This window comes from Camelina sativa, chromosome 20 (assembly GCF_030686135.1).
Source record: "Camelina sativa cultivar CO46 ecotype springtype chromosome 20, ASM3068613v1".
In the NCBI taxonomy this organism is placed as follows: domain Eukaryota; kingdom Viridiplantae; phylum Streptophyta; class Magnoliopsida; order Brassicales; family Brassicaceae; genus Camelina; species Camelina sativa.
Window position 1 is genome coordinate 3529844 of NC_141899.1, and position 16455 is coordinate 3546298.

Below are 16455 nucleotides of genomic sequence, written 5' to 3' on the forward strand. Positions count from 1 at the left end.
GATTTTATTTTAATCTGATTATAATATTAAAATAAGCGATACGGACCATACGGTTAAAAGAGTATATCGTAAGACAGTACACCGATCAAATCTCTCGATCTGGGTTTTGCAAAAGCTTTATAGGGTTTAAGAGCTATGGCTCTCTAAGCTTCATTTCATCGTGTTCTTAGACGACTTTGTCTAACTTCCAGGTACCTGTTTTCGTTTTTGTTATTCTCTTAGAATAGAGATAAGATCCATTGGGTTTGTTTATGCTTTTGAAGAAGATTAAAGAAAGGATTTTTATTTTTTGTGATTTGTCTGTGTCTGTGACTTCTGGGTTTTGGTAGCCATTAGATCTCCTAGATGCCTAGAAAGTGTTTGTGCAAATGCCTCAGAGATGGTTGATTTCAGTTTTGCTGTGTTTCATTTCATAGATCTCGCCCCCCCCCCCCCCCCCCCCCCCCCATCGATCTGCTTGGGTTTGTGCAAAGTTTTTAGATTTCCTACTCCTTTTGGTTGTAATTTCCTCAAATCGTAAGAAATTAGTGCCTTAAGTTTTCAGAAGTAAAATGGATATGAAATTTCCTAACTTTCTTATGAATTTTGTAGATTTTTTTATTATATAATCTTAGTTTGTTTCACTTTCATGAGCTCAATATAGATTCTACCGTTTGAAGCATTTCATTGCTTTGAGATTTCAAAACAAAAGTATTAATCCTCTGACATGAACTGTTCTTGCCAGTTCTTGCTATTAGCAGTTTTGTAGTTAGGGACTGAGCTTAGCCTTTTATTATTTCCTTTCTTCGATATAAGCACTAGTCTACATTCTTCTGCATGATCAAAGCTCGTCTTCTTGCTTTATATCTTTCCTTTTTGTTTCTTTGTTCTGCTCAGATTTAGTCAGAGAGCTGATTTGCGATTTGAAATGGCGACGACAGAGCAGAGTGGAGTAGAAGATCAGGAGAACCAACCAAACCAAGTGGCTCCAGGTTTTGTAGGAGCGATTGAAGAACAATACAAGAAACTCAGAGATCACGCCGAAGCTTATCCATATGTTTGGGGTTCTTATACTGTTGTCTACGGCGGTCTTTTCCTTTGGACAGCTTATAGATGGAGGAAGCTGAGGAGAACCGAGGATCGAGTTCGTGGTCTTCAGACAAAACTCCGGAAACTCGTTGAAGATGAACAATCAGCAGTAACAGCTTCTAAATCTGCTCAATCAATGGACATGTCATCTTCAGTCTCTGACAAGACAACGCCTTAATCAGTAGTTTAGAATCAAAACCATCGTCTCTGTTAGAATTTTGATGAGGTTAGTTTCTTCCAACCGAATCAATATGCCCCCCAGGGGTTAATCTGTTTTGTCAGAGTATTTTTGTTGTTTATCCACATAAAATTCATGTACATGAATGAAGAAGAAGAGAAAACTTTGCAATGTTGTTCTAGCAGACAGGCTTTAACAAGTCAATTCCTTAAACCTCGATTATTTGTTTTCATTTAGCTTTGTGTATCTATGCTAGAACAACCGAATTAACATTATTGGGTTTAACTCTGTTTAGTTTTGTCTTATATTATTTGTCGACATATATATATATAGTAGCATATCATTCGTAAACAAAAAACATATACATTTTGATGTACATGAATGAACGAGACAAGAAAACGCAGAAATGTTGAAACGCTAAAAAGTCATGTTAAGCGTTGTTGTTCTAACAGATGGAGTTCCTGGTGCACTGTAAGGCTCCAGCTGAACTTGTGAGTTCTTTAACGGTTTTAGCGTTTGCGACTGTGAACCTTTGATCTGGGCCGTAATTAGGCCGTGCTTTTCCAACACCTTTGCCTAGGCCGAAACAAGCTCCATTCTCGAAGTAATCATTCACTGAGTAGAATTTCCATTGCATTTGGTCTCCTTTGCTATGTTTCTTCCAAGTTATCTACAAGAAGTACAAATTCATATGTTAGATGAAATATAAAAAGCAATGTGTTTTGTGTTTTTTTTTGCGTTTGTGATTACGACTTGAAACGCACCTCTTTGCGTCCAGATTTTGGCGCGACGAAGTAGTTTGACTCACTCTTCACACGAGGGCTCATGCTTCCTCCAATTGCATATTGAGTCCATCCTTGGTAATAGTTATTAGCAACATGAGCATATCCATATCTAATTCTGCATATATTAACATAGCTTATCAAAATCAGAAATGAAAATAACAATTGTATATGGAAAATTGATTAGTCTAAGCTCTTTATATTTCACTTTTATGTACCTTGGCATTCTCTGGTTGCAATTAGGACCAAAGTGGTTAAACACAACAGTGACTTTCATGTCTTTGTCTCTTACATAGCCATCCTCATGTCCAAGAAGCATGACCTTGTCTTGGTTCCTAAACCAATTGTTCGACACTGTGACATCAGTAGTCCCTCGTGTGACGTCTAGAAGACCGTCTTCACAATCATAGAGCGTGTTGTGGTCGATCCATACTTTCTTAGCCGTGACCAGCCTAATCGCGTCGCCGTCAACTTTTCCAAGTTGAATGATCTTTGAGTCTGGTCCCATCACTGAGCTTGGTGGATGAGCTTTACAATCATGGATCTTAAGTCCATGAATGATCACATCTGTTGCTTTGTAGACTATGAGACAAGCCGGACCCGAGAGGTGAACACTAGCACCTCGGCCATCGAGTGTCGTGAAGCTGCTGATTAGAAGCGGTTTATGAAGCTTGATCTTCATGCTTCTCTTGAATGTGATCCATTTTTTACCTTTAACGAGTGTTGCTCCGTATCTTAGGGTTCCAGGTTTTGGGTTCAGAGGATCATCAGAAGGGTCGGTTACTTTGTATTGTGTGACTCCTTTACCGATATTTCCTGTCATTTTTCCGGCAAATCCGACTGAACACCGGGCAAGCTGATTACGTGTTCTACGCCAATGTGGGTTTGGTCGCCAACATTTGTCCATCACATTAAGTTTCGTGGCCTCCAATACATTTGCGACAAACAAAACGATCAAGAGTTGAACCAACGCCATGTTCAAGAACCTAGCCATGATTCTTGATACAAGAAGAAGTGAAAAGGTTGAGATTATATATGATTGATTGCAAGCTGTGTTGTGTTTGATGATTTGTGTACTATATATTGATGGAGTTTATATATCCGAGTGGTCGAGTTTGTTTTCATTTAACCAAAAAAGAGAGTTGGTTTTATGTTTTCTATTTAGTGTGAGTTCTTAAAGAACTTAAGAAGTTGTAAGTTGCAACAACTTAAAGCAAACTTCTAAAAGTAAAACAGAAATAGTAGAACTGTTAATTTTTTGTAATAGCCACTCGTTTTTTTCTCTTAGCTTGCTATATTTAGTATTTGAGATGTTGCGTTTATATGATTCGTATTTCGTAGCGTGTTATTTCGATTCCAAAAACGAATATATTCGGTTTTGATATTTTCTACAAGTATCAACAGTTCTTACAGCTACATATATGCCCTATTGATTTATATTGGTTGATTATAGAAATCATAAGTCTTGATTAATATATAACAAGTGCATCTTCTTACGAATATGTGTTGAAACTTCCACCAAACTCGGTTATATATAGGGAATAATATATGAACACATACATGACCCGATTAATAAAGTCATCTTCTTCTTGTTTCGTTTACTTCTTTATTGTTTCGATGACTTATGAGAAGGAGCTTGCTGCGGCTAAGAAAGCCGTCTCTCTTGCTGTCCGTCTCAGCCAGGTTAGTAATCAGATATGTCTATCTATCACACACTAACTTAGAAACAAAGCTTTCTTAAAGACAGATTTTTCTTTCTTTTTTTGGAATTGTGGGGTTGACCAGGAAGTGCAGAAGTCTCTGTTGCAATCAGACGTACGGTCAAAAACTGACAAAAGTCCAGTTACAGCTGCTGATTATGGTTAATTCAATCCCACAATTCTTTTGTCAATCGGTTCTGATTTTGCATGAAAATACCGGTCAACCTGGTCCAATCAAACCAGTCCTAATTGACCAAACTTATTGATAAATGCAGGATCCCAAGCTGTGATCAGTCATGTATTAAAGAGAGAACTTCACCCTGAACCACTATACTTAGTTGCAGAAGAGGTAGCTTAATTTATGAACGGTCTCTTATAAACAGTTAAATCACACACACATACACAAAAACTAAATCTTTCTCTGTTACATATCTTTTGCAGAATGCAGAAGATCTGAAAAAAGATGGCGCCGAGGAATTTCTAGAAAGCATCACTAAGCTTGTGAACAATGCTTTAGCTTTTGATGATTCCTACGCCAACTCTTCTCTTTCAATGGAAGATGTCAGGAAGGCGATAGACCACGGGAGGTCACAAGGCGGTTCCAGTGGCCGCCATTGGATTCTTGATCCTGTTGATGGAACCAGAGGGTGAGAAGTCTTGAAACACATTATAGAAAAGTCTTCTCTTTATTTTTGCTGTAAGCTGCATATTCTGGTTCATAGGTTTGTAAAAGGAGAGGAGTACGCTGTGGCATTGGCTTTGCTTGTGGAAGGCAAAGTAGTGCTCGGTGTCATGGCTTGCCCTAAACTTGAGAATCACAAGTCTGCTTCTTCGGGTAAAGTTGGACGCCTTTTCTTTGCTACAGAGGGAGAAGGAGCTAATGTGCAGTCGCTTGAAGGCGACTCTCATCCTCCAGAGAAGGTATCATCAGCATATAAGGTCTTTTAGACTTGTTTTCTCTTTCTTTACCCTTAAAACAGAGTCAAGAAAGTGTGTTAATAGGTGCAAGTGAGCAACATTGAGAATCCTGAAGAAGCAACCTTTGTCGAATCATCTCATAAACCGATCCCCATTCATAGCTCAATTGCCAAAGTATAACATCTTTTGCTTATGCCTAGAGCCTGACCTAGCAAATCTATTATTCTTTGTTGCTAATACTTGCTCTCTTTACGGTAAGCAGAAACTTGGGATCAAAGCTCCACCTCTAAGAATCCATAGTCAAGTGAAGTACGCAGCTCTAGCTCGAGGAGACGCAGAGATCTATTTGCGTTTCACTCTCAAAGGCTACCGTGAGAACATATGGAACCATGCTGCTGGTGCAATCATCACCACAGGTATGTATTGCATTTTACTCTAAAGCACATTACACAGCAAAGTTTACTACAAAGTCAGACACAACCTCTCTAAACAGTAGATGAGGTGCAGTTTGAAGTTTACCTAGTCTTGCCTTGTGCAGAAGCTGGAGGTGTAGTTTGCGATGCTGATGGGAATCCTCTGGACTTCTCTAAAGGAAAGCATCTTGAACACAAAACAGGGATCGTGGTCAGCACTGAGAAGCTCATGCCACGGCTCTTGAAGGCCATCAGAGAATCCATGGAAGAGGAGAGGCTTTCTCTCTGAGACATAACTGAAATGAAACTGTAATATATGTACTGTCTGAAATGGGTATCTGGTGTATATAACACATTGGGGCTGTCGTGTACTGTCCGATACTGAAGAAGTTTGTGCTCAATCAAAGAAGTACGCTTTTGAATAATGTTCTTGATTTCAATACACAATTTGATAATGGCTTACATTTACTACACAAAGCAGTCAATTAGAGTCTACCTAAAGAGGAACATCTGATGGATAATCTTGTGGGTGACTTTTGATGGTCTGCCTCACCTGACGCTCCTGTTCCCTGAGGTTAAGAGGAGGAACATCATAGACATCCGAGAACATGTTCTCAAGATTCGGTTTCTCAGTCTTCTCTGCAACCCTGAGCGCTTCTAACATCTGTTTACAAGGAAAAAAAACAATTCAATGTTACAGCATATATAAACCCTATATGCTTCTTATGCAATGCTCATGATCCCGGTTTTTTTTTTTAATTTTGGATACCTCTTTCTTGATTCTGCTTCTCAGATCTGATTCCTCTTCATCACTCCACCAGCCGTTACTTTCAATCCATGTCCTAAACCTAGAAAGTGGGTTTCTAGCTTTGTTCCACCACTCTATCTCATCAGCAGAGCGGTACCTAGTGGAATCATCTGATGTTGAATGGTGTCCTACGCGGTATGTTAAGGCCTAACAGCATAAAACAAAGGATTTGAAACTTATTTTTTGTTTTGTTGTTACTTGTAATATCTAACAACAGAATGGCATCAAGATTACCTCAATCAAGATTGGCCTCTCTTCACTAATTGCCATTTCACGAGCAGTGTGCACCGCACTGTACATAGCAAGCGCGTCGTTTCCATCCACACGTATACTTCGAATACCATAAGCACGGCCTTTGACCACTAGACCATCACCTGTTGGCCATTGCGTTTGCAAAAGTACAGTATTGGCAAATCCAAAAGACTTAAGAAAAAACAAATTAAAAGAATGTAAATGATCCAAAGGAAAAAGAAAAGGAGTTACTTCGGAACTGATCTGAGGTGGGAGTACTGATCGCCCATCCATTGTTCCGGCAAATAAATAAAACAGGAGCTTCCATAACCGCTGCAAAATTTAAAGCAGCATGGAAGTCTCCCTAGCAAAATAAGAGTTTTCAGTTTCAGAATTTATAGTGATGCAGAAAATATGAAAGGCTCTAGAAAAATGCAAGCAAAGATACTACAAGATTCACAATCCATCGCAATATGCCAGCTTAATGCATGCTCTTATTATTCACCTCACTCGAACCACCGTCGCCAAAATATGTGACTGCACATGCATCCTTCTTGTCCATCTTTAAGGAATAAGCAGCACCAACCGCGTTTGGCAACTGCGTACTGGAGACAAAATATATAGCATCAGTAAGACGATCATGAAACATAAGCAAGAGAATCTATTAAGAATATAACAAAGAGTTGAGAAAAAAGAGAATCTGAGGCTATACGCAATTGTGGCTGAAACAGTAAAATAATTGAGCTTGTTAGAGCCATAGTGGACTGGCATCTGCCTGCCTTTCCCATTATCAGATTTGTTACCAAAACACTGGTTTGCAAATTCTTGAAGCGTGAAACCACGCCACAATAGCACACCAGGCTCTCTGTACTGCAAGGTACAACAACAACAAAAAAAGACAGCCTAATCTAATCAATATTCCTTTTCTTACATGAATTCACTAAAGTTTTCATATTGTAGGAAAAACGTTCATCTAACAGTATGTAAACACGGCCAATAGATTAGTGATTCAAAAAAACCTGAGGAAAGATAACATCTTGAGGAGAGAGAGCTGCGGCTGATGCAATATTAATGGCCTCTTCACCGATGGTAGTAGCGTAAAAGGAAAGTCTGCCTTGTCTTTGAGCTTCGTAAAAGATGTTATCCATTATTTGAAGAGTAACCATATCGCTATACATCTTCACCGCAACTTCCTCACTAACCTAAAGACGCAGACGAAAGAAAACAAACAAACAAAAACAACTCTTTACTTTGGAGTTTGGAGTATTTAGAATTCACTAAAAAGGGAGAAGATTGATTCTTTTACTCTCAAACCTGAACAAAGTGGCTGTTGGTGATAAGTTTGCCATTGTCATCAAGAACACGGTAGCAAGGTACACGCTCTTTACTGGATTCTGATATGAACTTAATCTCAGGTGTAAAAGCTACTTTTCCTCCAGGAAAATCCATGACCTGAACATTGAAGGTTCCATCCATAGATAATATTATTTGATAATTCAGAATGATTATTAAAAAAAAAAAAGTAGCAAAATTTCTGACATCTATCAGTGTTATGTGATCTTCTAAATCGTTTTTATTTTTATTTTTTAAACAGTTACCAGTGAACTTTTTAGTGGACCATGAAAATAAGAGTTGCAAAGTTATTAGATTCCATATTATTATACTTACAACAGTGATTAATGAAAGTGAAAAAAAAAAAAAAAAAAAAAAAAAAACAAAAAACGAGAGAGTAATTGGGGGAATTGGTAAACATATTGCATGCACCTGAGCGTTGGCGTCTTCGTGCTCGCCAACACTCGAGAGTTTCTCTGCCATGGTGTTACAGAACCGACTAATTGGATTCTGTGAAACTCGAGTCGTGTGGCTCGCAGTACCGAAACCGAGGTTGTTATGTCTGAGGAGAATGTTGAGGAAATTCGATTTCGAGAGGGAAGATCTCAAACGCAGAGCCATATTTTTTTGTTTTCCCGATTTGATTGAAGAAAATGGATGGAGGGCGACACAAACAAGAGTGGTGGTGTGTTGAGGAGTAGGTAGATAGAGAGAGAGGTTCTTGTTTAAGTGTTGGTTCTTGTCTTTGAGTTATGTGTTTTTTGTTTCAGGTACGGATAGATTCCCTTAATTAGAAAACTGGAATCTTTTAAGAACCGTGATTGTCAAACGCTGACTCAACGATGGAAGACAAATATGGGCCACAAGACTATTTAAATGGCCCATTTGGGTTACACTTTGAACAGTTGTTTTGTTTGGCACACATCTACCGAGAGAACCTAATTACTTCATTGATAGATGAATTATCCAAGCCAACTTACATTCACTCACACCAGTGATCTCCACTTTTGTTAAAAACAACTTGATGCTTGCAAAGAAACACAGGAGAAACGGAATAGGCAAAGTTCTAAAGGCAATGTGATCTTCCTGTTTTTACTACGTTAACCATAAACGATAGAGAGAAAACCCTTGAGGGAGCTAAGCCAAGCCAGACAAGCCGAGACGATCAGCAACGTTGTACATAACCAGCTTATCATAAACAGGGCCGAAAAGCTGTTCTCCTCCTATCGAGAACGTCAATGCCCACGCGGAAAGAAGAGCTGTAAAGACACTGAAGCCGATTGCTGACCTGACAACATCTGCAGTAACAGAAGAAGATTTTCAAAGGAGTAAGAGAGGATAATGTACATATCTTCATAACTGAAAAAGAGATACAAAAGTTTAAACTTCTTAGAGTCAGAACTAGCAAAATAACTCAAAAGACAAAACAAGAATGAATGAATGATCATCAATTCCAGAGTAGTGTCCCCCCAGATCAAAGGCAATAACACATCAAAGCCAGTCGTGACGAGTGAGAATAGAGTATAGTGGTCGCCCATATCAAAAAAGGATACACTATCATCATAGAACATTGATAAATTGTGAACAATCTCATTAGCCACTCCCCTTTAACTTATTCTGTTTATTGCTTCCTATAAACTAACTCTAATGGTATCTATCTCTCTACACACTAAATGTTAAAAACTTCATAAGATTTTTAAACCTGAATATGCCAGTACACAGTTAAATCTTTAAACTCCAGTGGACTTATAGCCATTACAGTATAGAAACAGTAAATATCAGCAAGATTGTACTATTTCAGAGGATCTAGTGCCAGAATCAAAAGACCCCAATTCTTAACATTCCCAAAAATTTCCGGGATACGAAGATCAAAAACGGTATCTACTACAACAATCTGAAAACTTACAATTGCGGATTTGAGGGAACGCTCGAGCGTGACGAAGAACAGGCCAGAAGTAGAAGCAATTGACAAACCAAAGCCAAGGCAAGAGAGCGAAACCGAACTTGTAGAATCGACGCGCGTAATCCACCGATGCTTCCTCCGTTAACCCCAACGGACCGTCTATGGTTGGCCAAACCTGCGCTGAAGAGATGATCGTCGACAATGGGTTTGGAGTCGGATTCGGATTCCGATTGCGTATAGGGTTCAGATTGGGGTCGTCGCTCCGTGAATCCTCCATTTTGCTCAGCCACTTGAGAAACAAAAAAAAAAAAACTGAAAAAAAAAAACTCAGGAATAAAAATTGAACACCCGAGAAGCAACGACGTCGTTTCTGCGTAACACTTATGTACGAGTCTCACATAGCACCATAATTTGTACATAAAAACAAAGATGAAATTGAGGTACTGCAACCTTCTCAACTAAGAATCCTCAAATTGTTACATTTTACATCAACAAGAGCATTACGAATAAAACTGCAATTGTTATGGATTTGTGTAGCTATAATTGTCTGTCTCCATAGACTTGAGTGACTGTAGAACAGATACAAGTTTCGTATCTTCTCTGATACAATCCAAAAACGCGTACACGGTGGTAACACTCCAATGTTACAACTTACAACATACAAGCCTACATGATATGGTTCGGCTAACCTTAGATACAAAAATCCAGGCATCATCTAATCGGCTCCTACTTGGAAGATATTAGTATACAGTATGATCAAACTTCGAGCTCTACTGAACATCAAACCATGAAGAGTTCCATCATTATTAGATCAACACACCACGAGTCCCACTAGATACTTCTTCATCTTCTTCAACAAACTCAAGTGAATCACCATAATACTCATGAGCATCTTGTCTAACAATAGCCGATAAACCCATTTCACCATTTGATTCAAGACCTAAAACCAAAATCCTAAAGGAAGACCTATCAGGCTCATACCCAATTGATTGCATAAAGGCATAACAATCCATGACAAGATCAAACAGCTTATGATTCAAAAGTGTCGTCAAGAGAGTGTTGAAGCCTTCAACATCAGCCATTAAACCCTTTTCTGATTTCATTTCATAGTAAAGATACTTAACCTCTTCGATCAAACTAGTATCCTCCGCCATAACAGTGATCATATCTGAGTATAATCTCACCTGAGGCTTGTACCAATACTCTTTTCGAATCTCTTCAAATACCTAAAAACGAATTTCAAAATTTAAGATATAACCACAGCTCAAACATGATGGATTGAGAGAGAGAGAGAGAGAGACGAACCTTGAGAGCTAGAGAGCACTCGCTTTGGCGTAATAGCTCTCTGAGAACGGCGACCATATCGAATTTTAAGAGACGACGGAATTTGGAATCGATTACACGATCGAGCATTGGTGAAGAAGACGTGGGAGAAGGAGTAGGAGGAGGAAGAAGAGGATTAGCTCGCTTTAAAGCTTGAACCGCTTGAATCGCTTCGATACTGAGCATTCGACCTCTCTGCAATGGTTTCCTGTTCTTGCCACGGTCTCTCATCTTTATCACCATAGCTCGCCGGAGAACCGGAAACCTGACGCCGTTACCACCGCGTAAACTAAAGCCGAGATTGAGAATCTCCTCGCCGCAACTTCGCAGGCCAATCCCTTCCATATTCGCCGTTACTCTCTCCGTCTCCCTCTTGAGTGGTGGTGGTGACAAAAAGGAACAGAAATTGACGCGAAATTACAAATAATACCCTTCTGACTTCATGAAGATGAATCCTTAACCGGTACTCAGATTTAAACCGGTTGGTATTTCAATTTGATCATAAAAAATGTCTATTAAATTAATGAAGGTGTGTGTATTATTTATCTCCTTTGATCAAAAAAACAAATGTGATATGTAGTAAAATTACATGTAGCATTCAAGAACCAAATTGTAAAAACGTAAGTCTGATTCTTGTTTTACATCTGAGAGCTTATGAACAGAGTTGTCTACCTCACCATGTTGTAGAGCTCGGATCAAATCAACGACGCTCCTGTCAGTTTCGCTTTTCGTTTGAACATTTGAAAACGATCTTGTAAGATTCTGAGAGAGTCTTTAGACGTTTGCGATGGTGATGGAGTTAAAGATGATGTTGCATCACCCAAGCCTTTGGAAAGGGCAACGTATTTGAAAACGAGATGTTTATAATTATCAAGCAAGCCTTCAACATCTCCTATTGTTAAATCAGCAACACTTGCAAACATGTAAGGATACTCTTGATAGATTTGTGTTCCCTCACTCCTATCATTCAAAAGTGTAGCGGCACCCTTGATTGGTGTTTCACTGTTCGTACTCAGTGTTTCATTGGTGGTGGTAACAGAGAGACTATCAGACGATTTTGTATGCAAAAGTGTGTTTTCTCTCTTAGGACTATGATGAGCAGTGGGTGCAGCGCCGTGATCAGTTTGATAAGACTGGCTGCTTGACATACCAGACATACGTGTCCGTGCAGATTCCATTTTATTTTCAAAGTCAGCTTCATCCATTGAGAGGGATTTTGCATCAATGCTAGAGATGAAAGACTCTGCAGAGAGTATGTTGGTGAATAAGTAGGCAGCTTCACCAACCAGTTTAGATTGACGCCTATATCTTTGTATATACAACAAGTTTGAGTGAAATTGTGGAGGGTTAGCCTGAACCAAAACAATAGTAAATAATGATGATCATTAGTAAATGTAGTTTCACAATGCAAGGATAAGAGTATGAAATACACATAAAGACATCAGAAACCATGCATCATGCATATAAAAATTGTTTTAAACCTTACCTGAATGGTAACATATATAAGAACAGGAAGAAATTGGTCAGCACCAGGTGCATTCTCGTTTGAAGCAATTGAAGCATTTAGCAGTAAGTTATTAATCACTTTGCAGCACCCAAGGATACACATAAGCTTATCACGAGGACTATTGTACATGTTTATCTTCTGGAGCTCTTTTTGAGCTAGCTGCCATAAAAGAAGAGGATGCATTAATTATCACAGGCAAGTAGCATTATTTGAAAAAAATAGACTAAAGCTACCGAGAGCAAGCTCGAGTGGGACTTACGAGCCATGATGTTTGGTTTTGAAAAGTTGGTTGTATATCCAAGTTTTCAGGAGCTACGAATTGTTTAAGCAACGACATCTTCTGAAAGAGTTTCTCATCAGAGATAACATCCTCGGTGTCTGATGCAAAAACCCGTGGATATAACTTTGTCATTACATACTTCTCCAGGCCCTGCATGTGTGTGTATTACAGAACATGATTAAAGGCAGCTAAAATAAATAAATAACAGAAGAATGTTGTGATAATACTTACATCTCCAGCATTGTCCAATTCATCCTCGGAACAACCAGACCAAAGTGGATGAGCCCTGAAAGCAGCTTCCATCTTGGAAAAGAACTCTTGAACTGCATCACAGTCTTTTTCAGGGTTTGGTGCGGTGTTCAAGATCGAAACAATGAAACTGCAAACATCAATTAAAAAAAGAAACATATCTTTTGAAATTTGTAGGTAGAGAGACCAACAATACAATTGATAACCAGAGGAATCATATATAATATAAGATCATGACACATTGTAAGAAGAGAGAGAGAGCAATGTCAAATTAGTAAAGATACTTGCAGTCACATGTATAATGGAGAGCAAATAAACCTAAAACACACGAACACTTAGAGAGAAAGAGAACCTTTTAATTGATTTGATGAAATCTTTGGCGGAGGGTTTACTCAGAAAATTATGGAGACCCGAGAAGACGTCTGTGTTCTCCATCACCCCTCCCGATACCGTACGATCGACGTCAATATCTCTGAACGAACGAACGAACAATTGGGAAAGAGAAAATTGAATTCAAAGTCAGCAGCACTCGGGTTTATTAATCAAATTGCTCAAACCCAAAAGCTATAAATAAACCGAGATCGATTCGATGATGCTGTAGGTTGGGCCAACCAAATAGGCCTACGAAGCCCATTTAATTCCAAAATCAAACCGTCTTTGTTTTTGGTCCTGTACGGTTCTTCTTCTTCTTCTTGCGTATGTCTTTCCTTCTTGTCTTGTGATTTGACTTTTGGCTATATAATGTTCGTGTTTTCCTTGTCTGGGGTTTTGTTATGCCCTGATTCGTTTTTTAGTCGGTAAATTCAATCGTCAGTGTTTTTTAAAGAAGCATTCATCAATTGATCTTATTCTTATCAGCTAGACGCTTATAAGCCATAACAAAAGAAGCAAGTTGCAAAAAATGTTGAAAATGTTAATAAATACGGCAAGCGAAGGAAGACATAGAGAAATGTCGACAGATTGAGAGGTTTACTAATTCAAAGACAAGAAAAGTCCAGAAATTGAATAAACAAAGGTGGTGGGTGCTTCTTTTCTTCTCTCTGATGAGCATCTGTTGATTTGTTGAAGCAGACCGACCTGGGGCAGAAGAAGTTTTCATCTTTTTCCAGAGTCTGGTCCATGTCTCATGTTAGCAGAAAAGCCATAAGGATCATCATCATTAGCAGCAGAGAAGTCAAAGTGGCCTTGATTATACAGATAGGAGCTTCTCGAGTCATTGACATTCCCAGTTTGTGGATTTAATGGAGCAGTCAGAGGAGGTAGTAATGGAGCAGTGAGATCTTGTAGCTCTAAGTATAACTCCGAGTTTTCAATTAGGTCGTACGTGGACGTCCTTGGCATGTTGTTTTGCATATCGCCCAGGTCTGGTAATCCGTTGAAAATGCCTTCTAAGGAAACCGGAGCTGAGACACCGGGGTCATGTATTGCCTGAGGAATGATAAACTATGAGATACACAGACTTACAAAACAGCAAGAATTGATTTGGATGGTCAACAAATACAGAGCTTTTCTAATGGTTACTACGATTCAGTGCCACTAAAACAAGCTTCAAAGCAGCCTTACTATAGGCAGTGACACTGGCTTCTTATCATTACACTAAGCCAAAGAAGAAAGAATTCCAAAAACCTAACCTCATTGGGGAACCCCAAGAATTCTTCGTCATCATCAAATAGATCCAACATTGCATATAAGTCATCATTGTTGTTGTCGGGGGTCTGTAAGGTCTCTGCCAGAGGTGTAACAGACATAGGAGTGTTAGCTGCATCACTTGGATCTGGAAGTTTGCTGGTGGTATTAGTTGTAGTTGGTAGGAAATCGGAGACACACGATTCTGATATCATGCCACCGAAGCAATCCTTGTTGGGGTCATCTGCGACAGTCACAGCCAGACTGGTTTCTTTGCTAGGCTCATGAAAGATTGTGGCATTGCTCGTCGTAGGAACATCAGTACGTTCTTCCTCATCGCTCCAGTCCTCTTCTCTAAATGGAGCTCCATATTGGGCACCATTTCTAGGTCCTGGTCCATCTTTTTTAAACAGAACGCACACCACATAAGTATCCTGCAGTCCAAAACATAATTGTAAGTTAAGAAAGAGTGATATAAGAAGTAATAAACTATAAAACTAAACATATAGGAAACAATATATAAGTGGAAGAAGGGAAAAGTTGCAGGCAGGATAAGGCAGTTATAAGGTTCGATGAAAAACAGAACAGCCACACATCAACCCCAACACAGTATCAGAGCAACAAGCTATCATCATTAAGTACTGAAACCTAAACACATGTTCAACTTAAAATCATACCACCGTTGATAAGTTTCTAATACCTGAGGAACATTCATCTGCGTCAGTGCCTTGTCTTCAAGCCTGTATTCATGCATAACCCAATCAGTGCGCTCCCCGCGAGGCGACTTTCCAAAGTGATAAACCAGAGTTTTAATTTTCCCCACAACTTCAGAATTGCACAGAACAGGTCTCTCCTTCCCAGTGGTCTTCCAGTAACCACAGTCAGTTGCACGGTTTGCCCTAACCCCGCTAGCATACTTCTTTTCCCTCGGGCAGAAGAAGTGCCACTTAAGATCCCCACCTTTGATATAAGACATATCTGTAACGACAAAGACTCCCAAGTTAGAGATAATCGAAAACATGAGAGTAACAGAACAAGAAGGTTTATCAGAATAGATACCAGGTAAATCAGGGGGTTCAAACTTGTAAATGTCAACATCAGCAATAGCATCAACAATGAGCTTCTTCCCAAGTATTTTCCTCTTCAAGTAATATCTCACGAGTTCAACATCAGTCGGGTGGAAACGAAATCCAGGAGCCAACTTAGTTTTCCCCATTGGCGAATCCAAAGGGGAAAACTTTGCACAATCTTCTGTAAACTCCTCACCAGTAAAAGTGAGAGGCTTGCACAGAAAAGCTTAAGTCTTCAAGTTCAAAGTAAACAGTACGAACACAAGCGAGTGATTTGTAATCAAACTAGACAGAAAAAAATCCAAAGAAGCCAAGAAGAAATAGAGAAAATAAAGAAGAGAGAGAGAGAAGAAGAGGTGACGAAGGTCAAGTCCAGTGCCTAAACAAGATTATCTGAAAACACCACAACCTCCCCCTGCTCATATAACCACAGTCACACCAAAGAAAAGATGGATCCTTCTTGCAGAGATCAACAGACATCTGGTGTACAACGTAAAGCCTGTTATTGAGACATTGACACCAAAAACAAAAAAAAGAAGAAGAAGATTTCAACTACACCCCAACCAAGACAAATACACAAAGGAGGCAACTCATCAACTCTTAAAGTATCAAATCATCATAAAGACAGAATTTTTCAGGGATCTAAGCTTAGACGATGTAAACGCCCTAAAAACTGATTACACGAACAGAATCAAAAGAGACAGAGAAACCCATTTCAGGAATTGAAAAAAAGGTAAACGACAACGACGACTAGATCGGAAAAAATCAGAGAGGAATCACAAAATCAACATCGACCAGAACTAGAATCAGAGAATAAAATCGTACCCGTGGAGAGACAGAGAGAGAGAGAAAAAGACTCGACGGAGGAAAGGACGATCGGCGTAAGGGGGAGGAGGCGACCGAGAGAGAGAAAAAGATTTAGAGAGATTTAGAGAGAATGGCGTGAAGGATAAGCCAGAGAACTGGGTCAAAGGGTTGAGGTATTAGGGTTTATATACGAGACAGCTCCAAAACCTTACGCCTTTGCTAATTGCTACTTCTACAGTAGCGGGCCCATTTTCAATCAC

The 16455-nt window shown here is 39.3% G+C and overlaps 7 protein-coding genes and 1 pseudogene across 11 annotated transcripts; 2 read left to right on the plus strand and 6 right to left on the minus strand.

Annotated features, from left to right (window-relative positions):
• Nucleotides 1–50: 50 nt before the first annotated feature.
• LOC104769109 (uncharacterized) lies at nt 51–1551 on the plus strand. The gene is made up of 2 exons (XM_010493242.2): nt 51–191; nt 877–1551. Exon 2 carries the CDS (start codon nt 908–910, stop codon nt 1244–1246), a length of 339 nt encoding a protein of 112 aa, XP_010491544.1. The 5' UTR covers nt 51–191; nt 877–907; the 3' UTR covers nt 1247–1551.
• Nucleotides 1500–3088, minus strand: LOC104772174 (putative pectate lyase 4). Of its 2 annotated transcripts, none has more exons than XM_087505714.1 (3): nt 2247–3088; nt 2011–2146; nt 1500–1916 (listed from the first exon to the last, which is right to left on the minus strand). In XM_087505714.1, the coding sequence occupies exons 1-3, from the start codon at nt 3020–3022 to the stop codon at nt 1692–1694; spliced, it is 1137 nt and encodes a 378-aa protein (XP_087361840.1). In that variant the 5' UTR covers nt 3023–3088; the 3' UTR covers nt 1500–1691. The 2 variants fall into 2 exon arrangements, with proteins under 2 accessions (XP_087361840.1, XP_019097768.2); XM_019242223.2 differs by having other exon boundaries at nt 1664–1816; nt 2247–3044.
• A 365-nt stretch (nt 3089–3453) lies between these two features.
• On the plus strand, nt 3454–5484 carry LOC104769111 (putative 3'(2'),5'-bisphosphate nucleotidase 4). Its single transcript, XM_010493245.3, has 8 exons — nt 3454–3711; nt 3814–3889; nt 4004–4077; nt 4170–4375; nt 4451–4649; nt 4731–4820; nt 4909–5062; nt 5185–5484. Exons 1-8 carry the CDS (start codon nt 3577–3579, stop codon nt 5346–5348), a joined length of 1098 nt encoding a protein of 365 aa, XP_010491547.2. The 5' UTR covers nt 3454–3576; the 3' UTR covers nt 5349–5484.
• On the minus strand, nt 5450–8216 carry LOC104769110 (2-oxoisovalerate dehydrogenase subunit alpha 2, mitochondrial). The gene is made up of 9 exons (XM_010493244.3): nt 7863–8216; nt 7413–7550; nt 7118–7300; nt 6811–6968; nt 6604–6703; nt 6351–6462; nt 6102–6241; nt 5829–6014; nt 5450–5723 (listed from the first exon to the last, which is right to left on the minus strand). Exons 1-9 carry the CDS (start codon nt 8049–8051, stop codon nt 5556–5558), a joined length of 1374 nt encoding a protein of 457 aa, XP_010491546.1. The 5' UTR covers nt 8052–8216; the 3' UTR covers nt 5450–5555.
• Nucleotides 8217–8356: 140 nt separating this feature from the next.
• LOC104769112 (putative gamma-secretase subunit PEN-2) lies at nt 8357–9703 on the minus strand. The gene is made up of 2 exons (XM_010493246.3): nt 9337–9703; nt 8357–8728 (listed from the first exon to the last, which is right to left on the minus strand). The coding sequence occupies exons 1-2, from the start codon at nt 9608–9610 to the stop codon at nt 8568–8570; spliced, it is 435 nt and encodes a 144-aa protein (XP_010491548.1). The 5' UTR covers nt 9611–9703; the 3' UTR covers nt 8357–8567.
• Nucleotides 9704–9833: 130 nt separating this feature from the next.
• On the minus strand, nt 9834–11100 carry LOC104769113 (protein THYLAKOID ASSEMBLY 8, chloroplastic). 2 transcript variants are annotated; one of them, XM_087505715.1, is made up of 3 exons: nt 10639–11073; nt 10518–10559; nt 9834–10287 (listed from the first exon to the last, which is right to left on the minus strand). In XM_087505715.1, exons 1-3 carry the CDS (start codon nt 10999–11001, stop codon nt 10267–10269), a joined length of 426 nt encoding a protein of 141 aa, XP_087361841.1. In that variant the 5' UTR covers nt 11002–11073; the 3' UTR covers nt 9834–10266. The 2 variants fall into 2 exon arrangements, with proteins under 2 accessions (XP_087361841.1, XP_010491549.1); XM_010493247.3 differs by having other exon boundaries at nt 9834–10559; nt 10639–11100.
• Nucleotides 11101–11171: 71 nt separating this feature from the next.
• Nucleotides 11172–13209, minus strand: LOC104772175 (vacuolar protein sorting-associated protein 9A-like; annotated as a pseudogene). Its single transcript, XR_015593333.1, has 5 exons — nt 13045–13209; nt 12675–12822; nt 12423–12593; nt 12143–12322; nt 11172–12008 (listed from the first exon to the last, which is right to left on the minus strand). The product of XR_015593333.1 is annotated as a vacuolar protein sorting-associated protein 9A-like (transcript).
• Nucleotides 13210–13584: 375 nt separating this feature from the next.
• LOC104769114 (NAC domain-containing protein 82) lies at nt 13585–16434 on the minus strand. Of its 2 annotated transcripts, none has more exons than XM_010493250.3 (5): nt 16214–16434; nt 15378–15868; nt 15019–15296; nt 14324–14752; nt 13585–14120 (listed from the first exon to the last, which is right to left on the minus strand). In XM_010493250.3, the coding sequence occupies exons 2-5, from the start codon at nt 15532–15534 to the stop codon at nt 13788–13790; spliced, it is 1197 nt and encodes a 398-aa protein (XP_010491552.2). In that variant the 5' UTR covers nt 15535–15868; nt 16214–16434; the 3' UTR covers nt 13585–13787. The 2 variants fall into 2 exon arrangements, with proteins under 2 accessions (XP_010491552.2, XP_010491551.2); XM_010493249.3 differs by having other exon boundaries at nt 15378–15887; nt 16214–16386.
• Between the last annotated feature and the right edge of the window lie 21 nt (nt 16435–16455).

What these genes read in the sequence shown, in the direction of transcription:
- LOC104769109 (XM_010493242.2), top strand. Translation starts at nt 908, where the DNA reads ATGGCGACGACAGAGCAGAGTGGAGTAGAAGATCAGGAGAACCAACCA.
- LOC104772174 (XM_087505714.1), bottom strand. Translation starts at nt 3,022, where the DNA reads ATGGCTAGGTTCTTGAACATGGCGTTGGTTCAACTCTTGATCGTTTTG. An exon ending in TGCAACCAGAGAATGCCAAG is followed by an intron (nt 2,147 to 2,246) that starts GTACATAAAAGT and finishes TAATATATGCAG; the next exon opens with AATTAGATATGGATATGCTC. An exon ending in CAAAATCTGGACGCAAAGAG is followed by an intron (nt 1,917 to 2,010) that starts GTGCGTTTCAAG and finishes TACTTCTTGTAG; the next exon opens with ATAACTTGGAAGAAACATAG.
- LOC104769111 (XM_010493245.3), top strand. Translation starts at nt 3,577, where the DNA reads ATGAACACATACATGACCCGATTAATAAAGTCATCTTCTTCTTGTTTC. An exon ending in TTCATAGCTCAATTGCCAAA is followed by an intron (nt 4,821 to 4,908) that starts GTATAACATCTT and finishes TACGGTAAGCAG; the next exon opens with AAACTTGGGATCAAAGCTCC. An exon ending in TGGTGCAATCATCACCACAG is followed by an intron (nt 5,063 to 5,184) that starts GTATGTATTGCA and finishes TGCCTTGTGCAG; the next exon opens with AAGCTGGAGGTGTAGTTTGC.
- LOC104769110 (XM_010493244.3), bottom strand. Translation starts at nt 8,051, where the DNA reads ATGGCTCTGCGTTTGAGATCTTCCCTCTCGAAATCGAATTTCCTCAAC. An exon ending in GCGACGGTGGTTCGAGTGAG is followed by an intron (nt 6,463 to 6,603) that starts GTGAATAATAAG and finishes TTATTTTGCTAG; the next exon opens with GGAGACTTCCATGCTGCTTT. An exon ending in AGAGGCCAATCTTGATTGAG is followed by an intron (nt 6,015 to 6,101) that starts GTAATCTTGATG and finishes TTATGCTGTTAG; the next exon opens with GCCTTAACATACCGCGTAGG.
- LOC104769112 (XM_010493246.3), bottom strand. Translation starts at nt 9,610, where the DNA reads ATGGAGGATTCACGGAGCGACGACCCCAATCTGAACCCTATACGCAAT. An exon ending in GTTCCCTCAAATCCGCAATT is followed by an intron (nt 8,729 to 9,336) that starts GTAAGTTTTCAG and finishes CTGTTACTGCAG; the next exon opens with ATGTTGTCAGGTCAGCAATC.
- LOC104769113 (XM_010493247.3), bottom strand. Translation starts at nt 11,001, where the DNA reads ATGGAAGGGATTGGCCTGCGAAGTTGCGGCGAGGAGATTCTCAATCTC. An exon ending in AGTGCTCTCTAGCTCTCAAG is followed by an intron (nt 10,560 to 10,638) that starts GTTCGTCTCTCT and finishes ATTCGTTTTTAG; the next exon opens with GTATTTGAAGAGATTCGAAA.
- LOC104769114 (XM_010493250.3), bottom strand. Translation starts at nt 15,534, where the DNA reads ATGGGGAAAACTAAGTTGGCTCCTGGATTTCGTTTCCACCCGACTGAT. An exon ending in TGAACCCCCTGATTTACCTG is followed by an intron (nt 15,297 to 15,377) that starts GTATCTATTCTG and finishes TTGTCGTTACAG; the next exon opens with ATATGTCTTATATCAAAGGT. An exon ending in TCTTGGGGTTCCCCAATGAG is followed by an intron (nt 14,121 to 14,323) that starts GTTAGGTTTTTG and finishes ATCATTCCTCAG; the next exon opens with GCAATACATGACCCCGGTGT.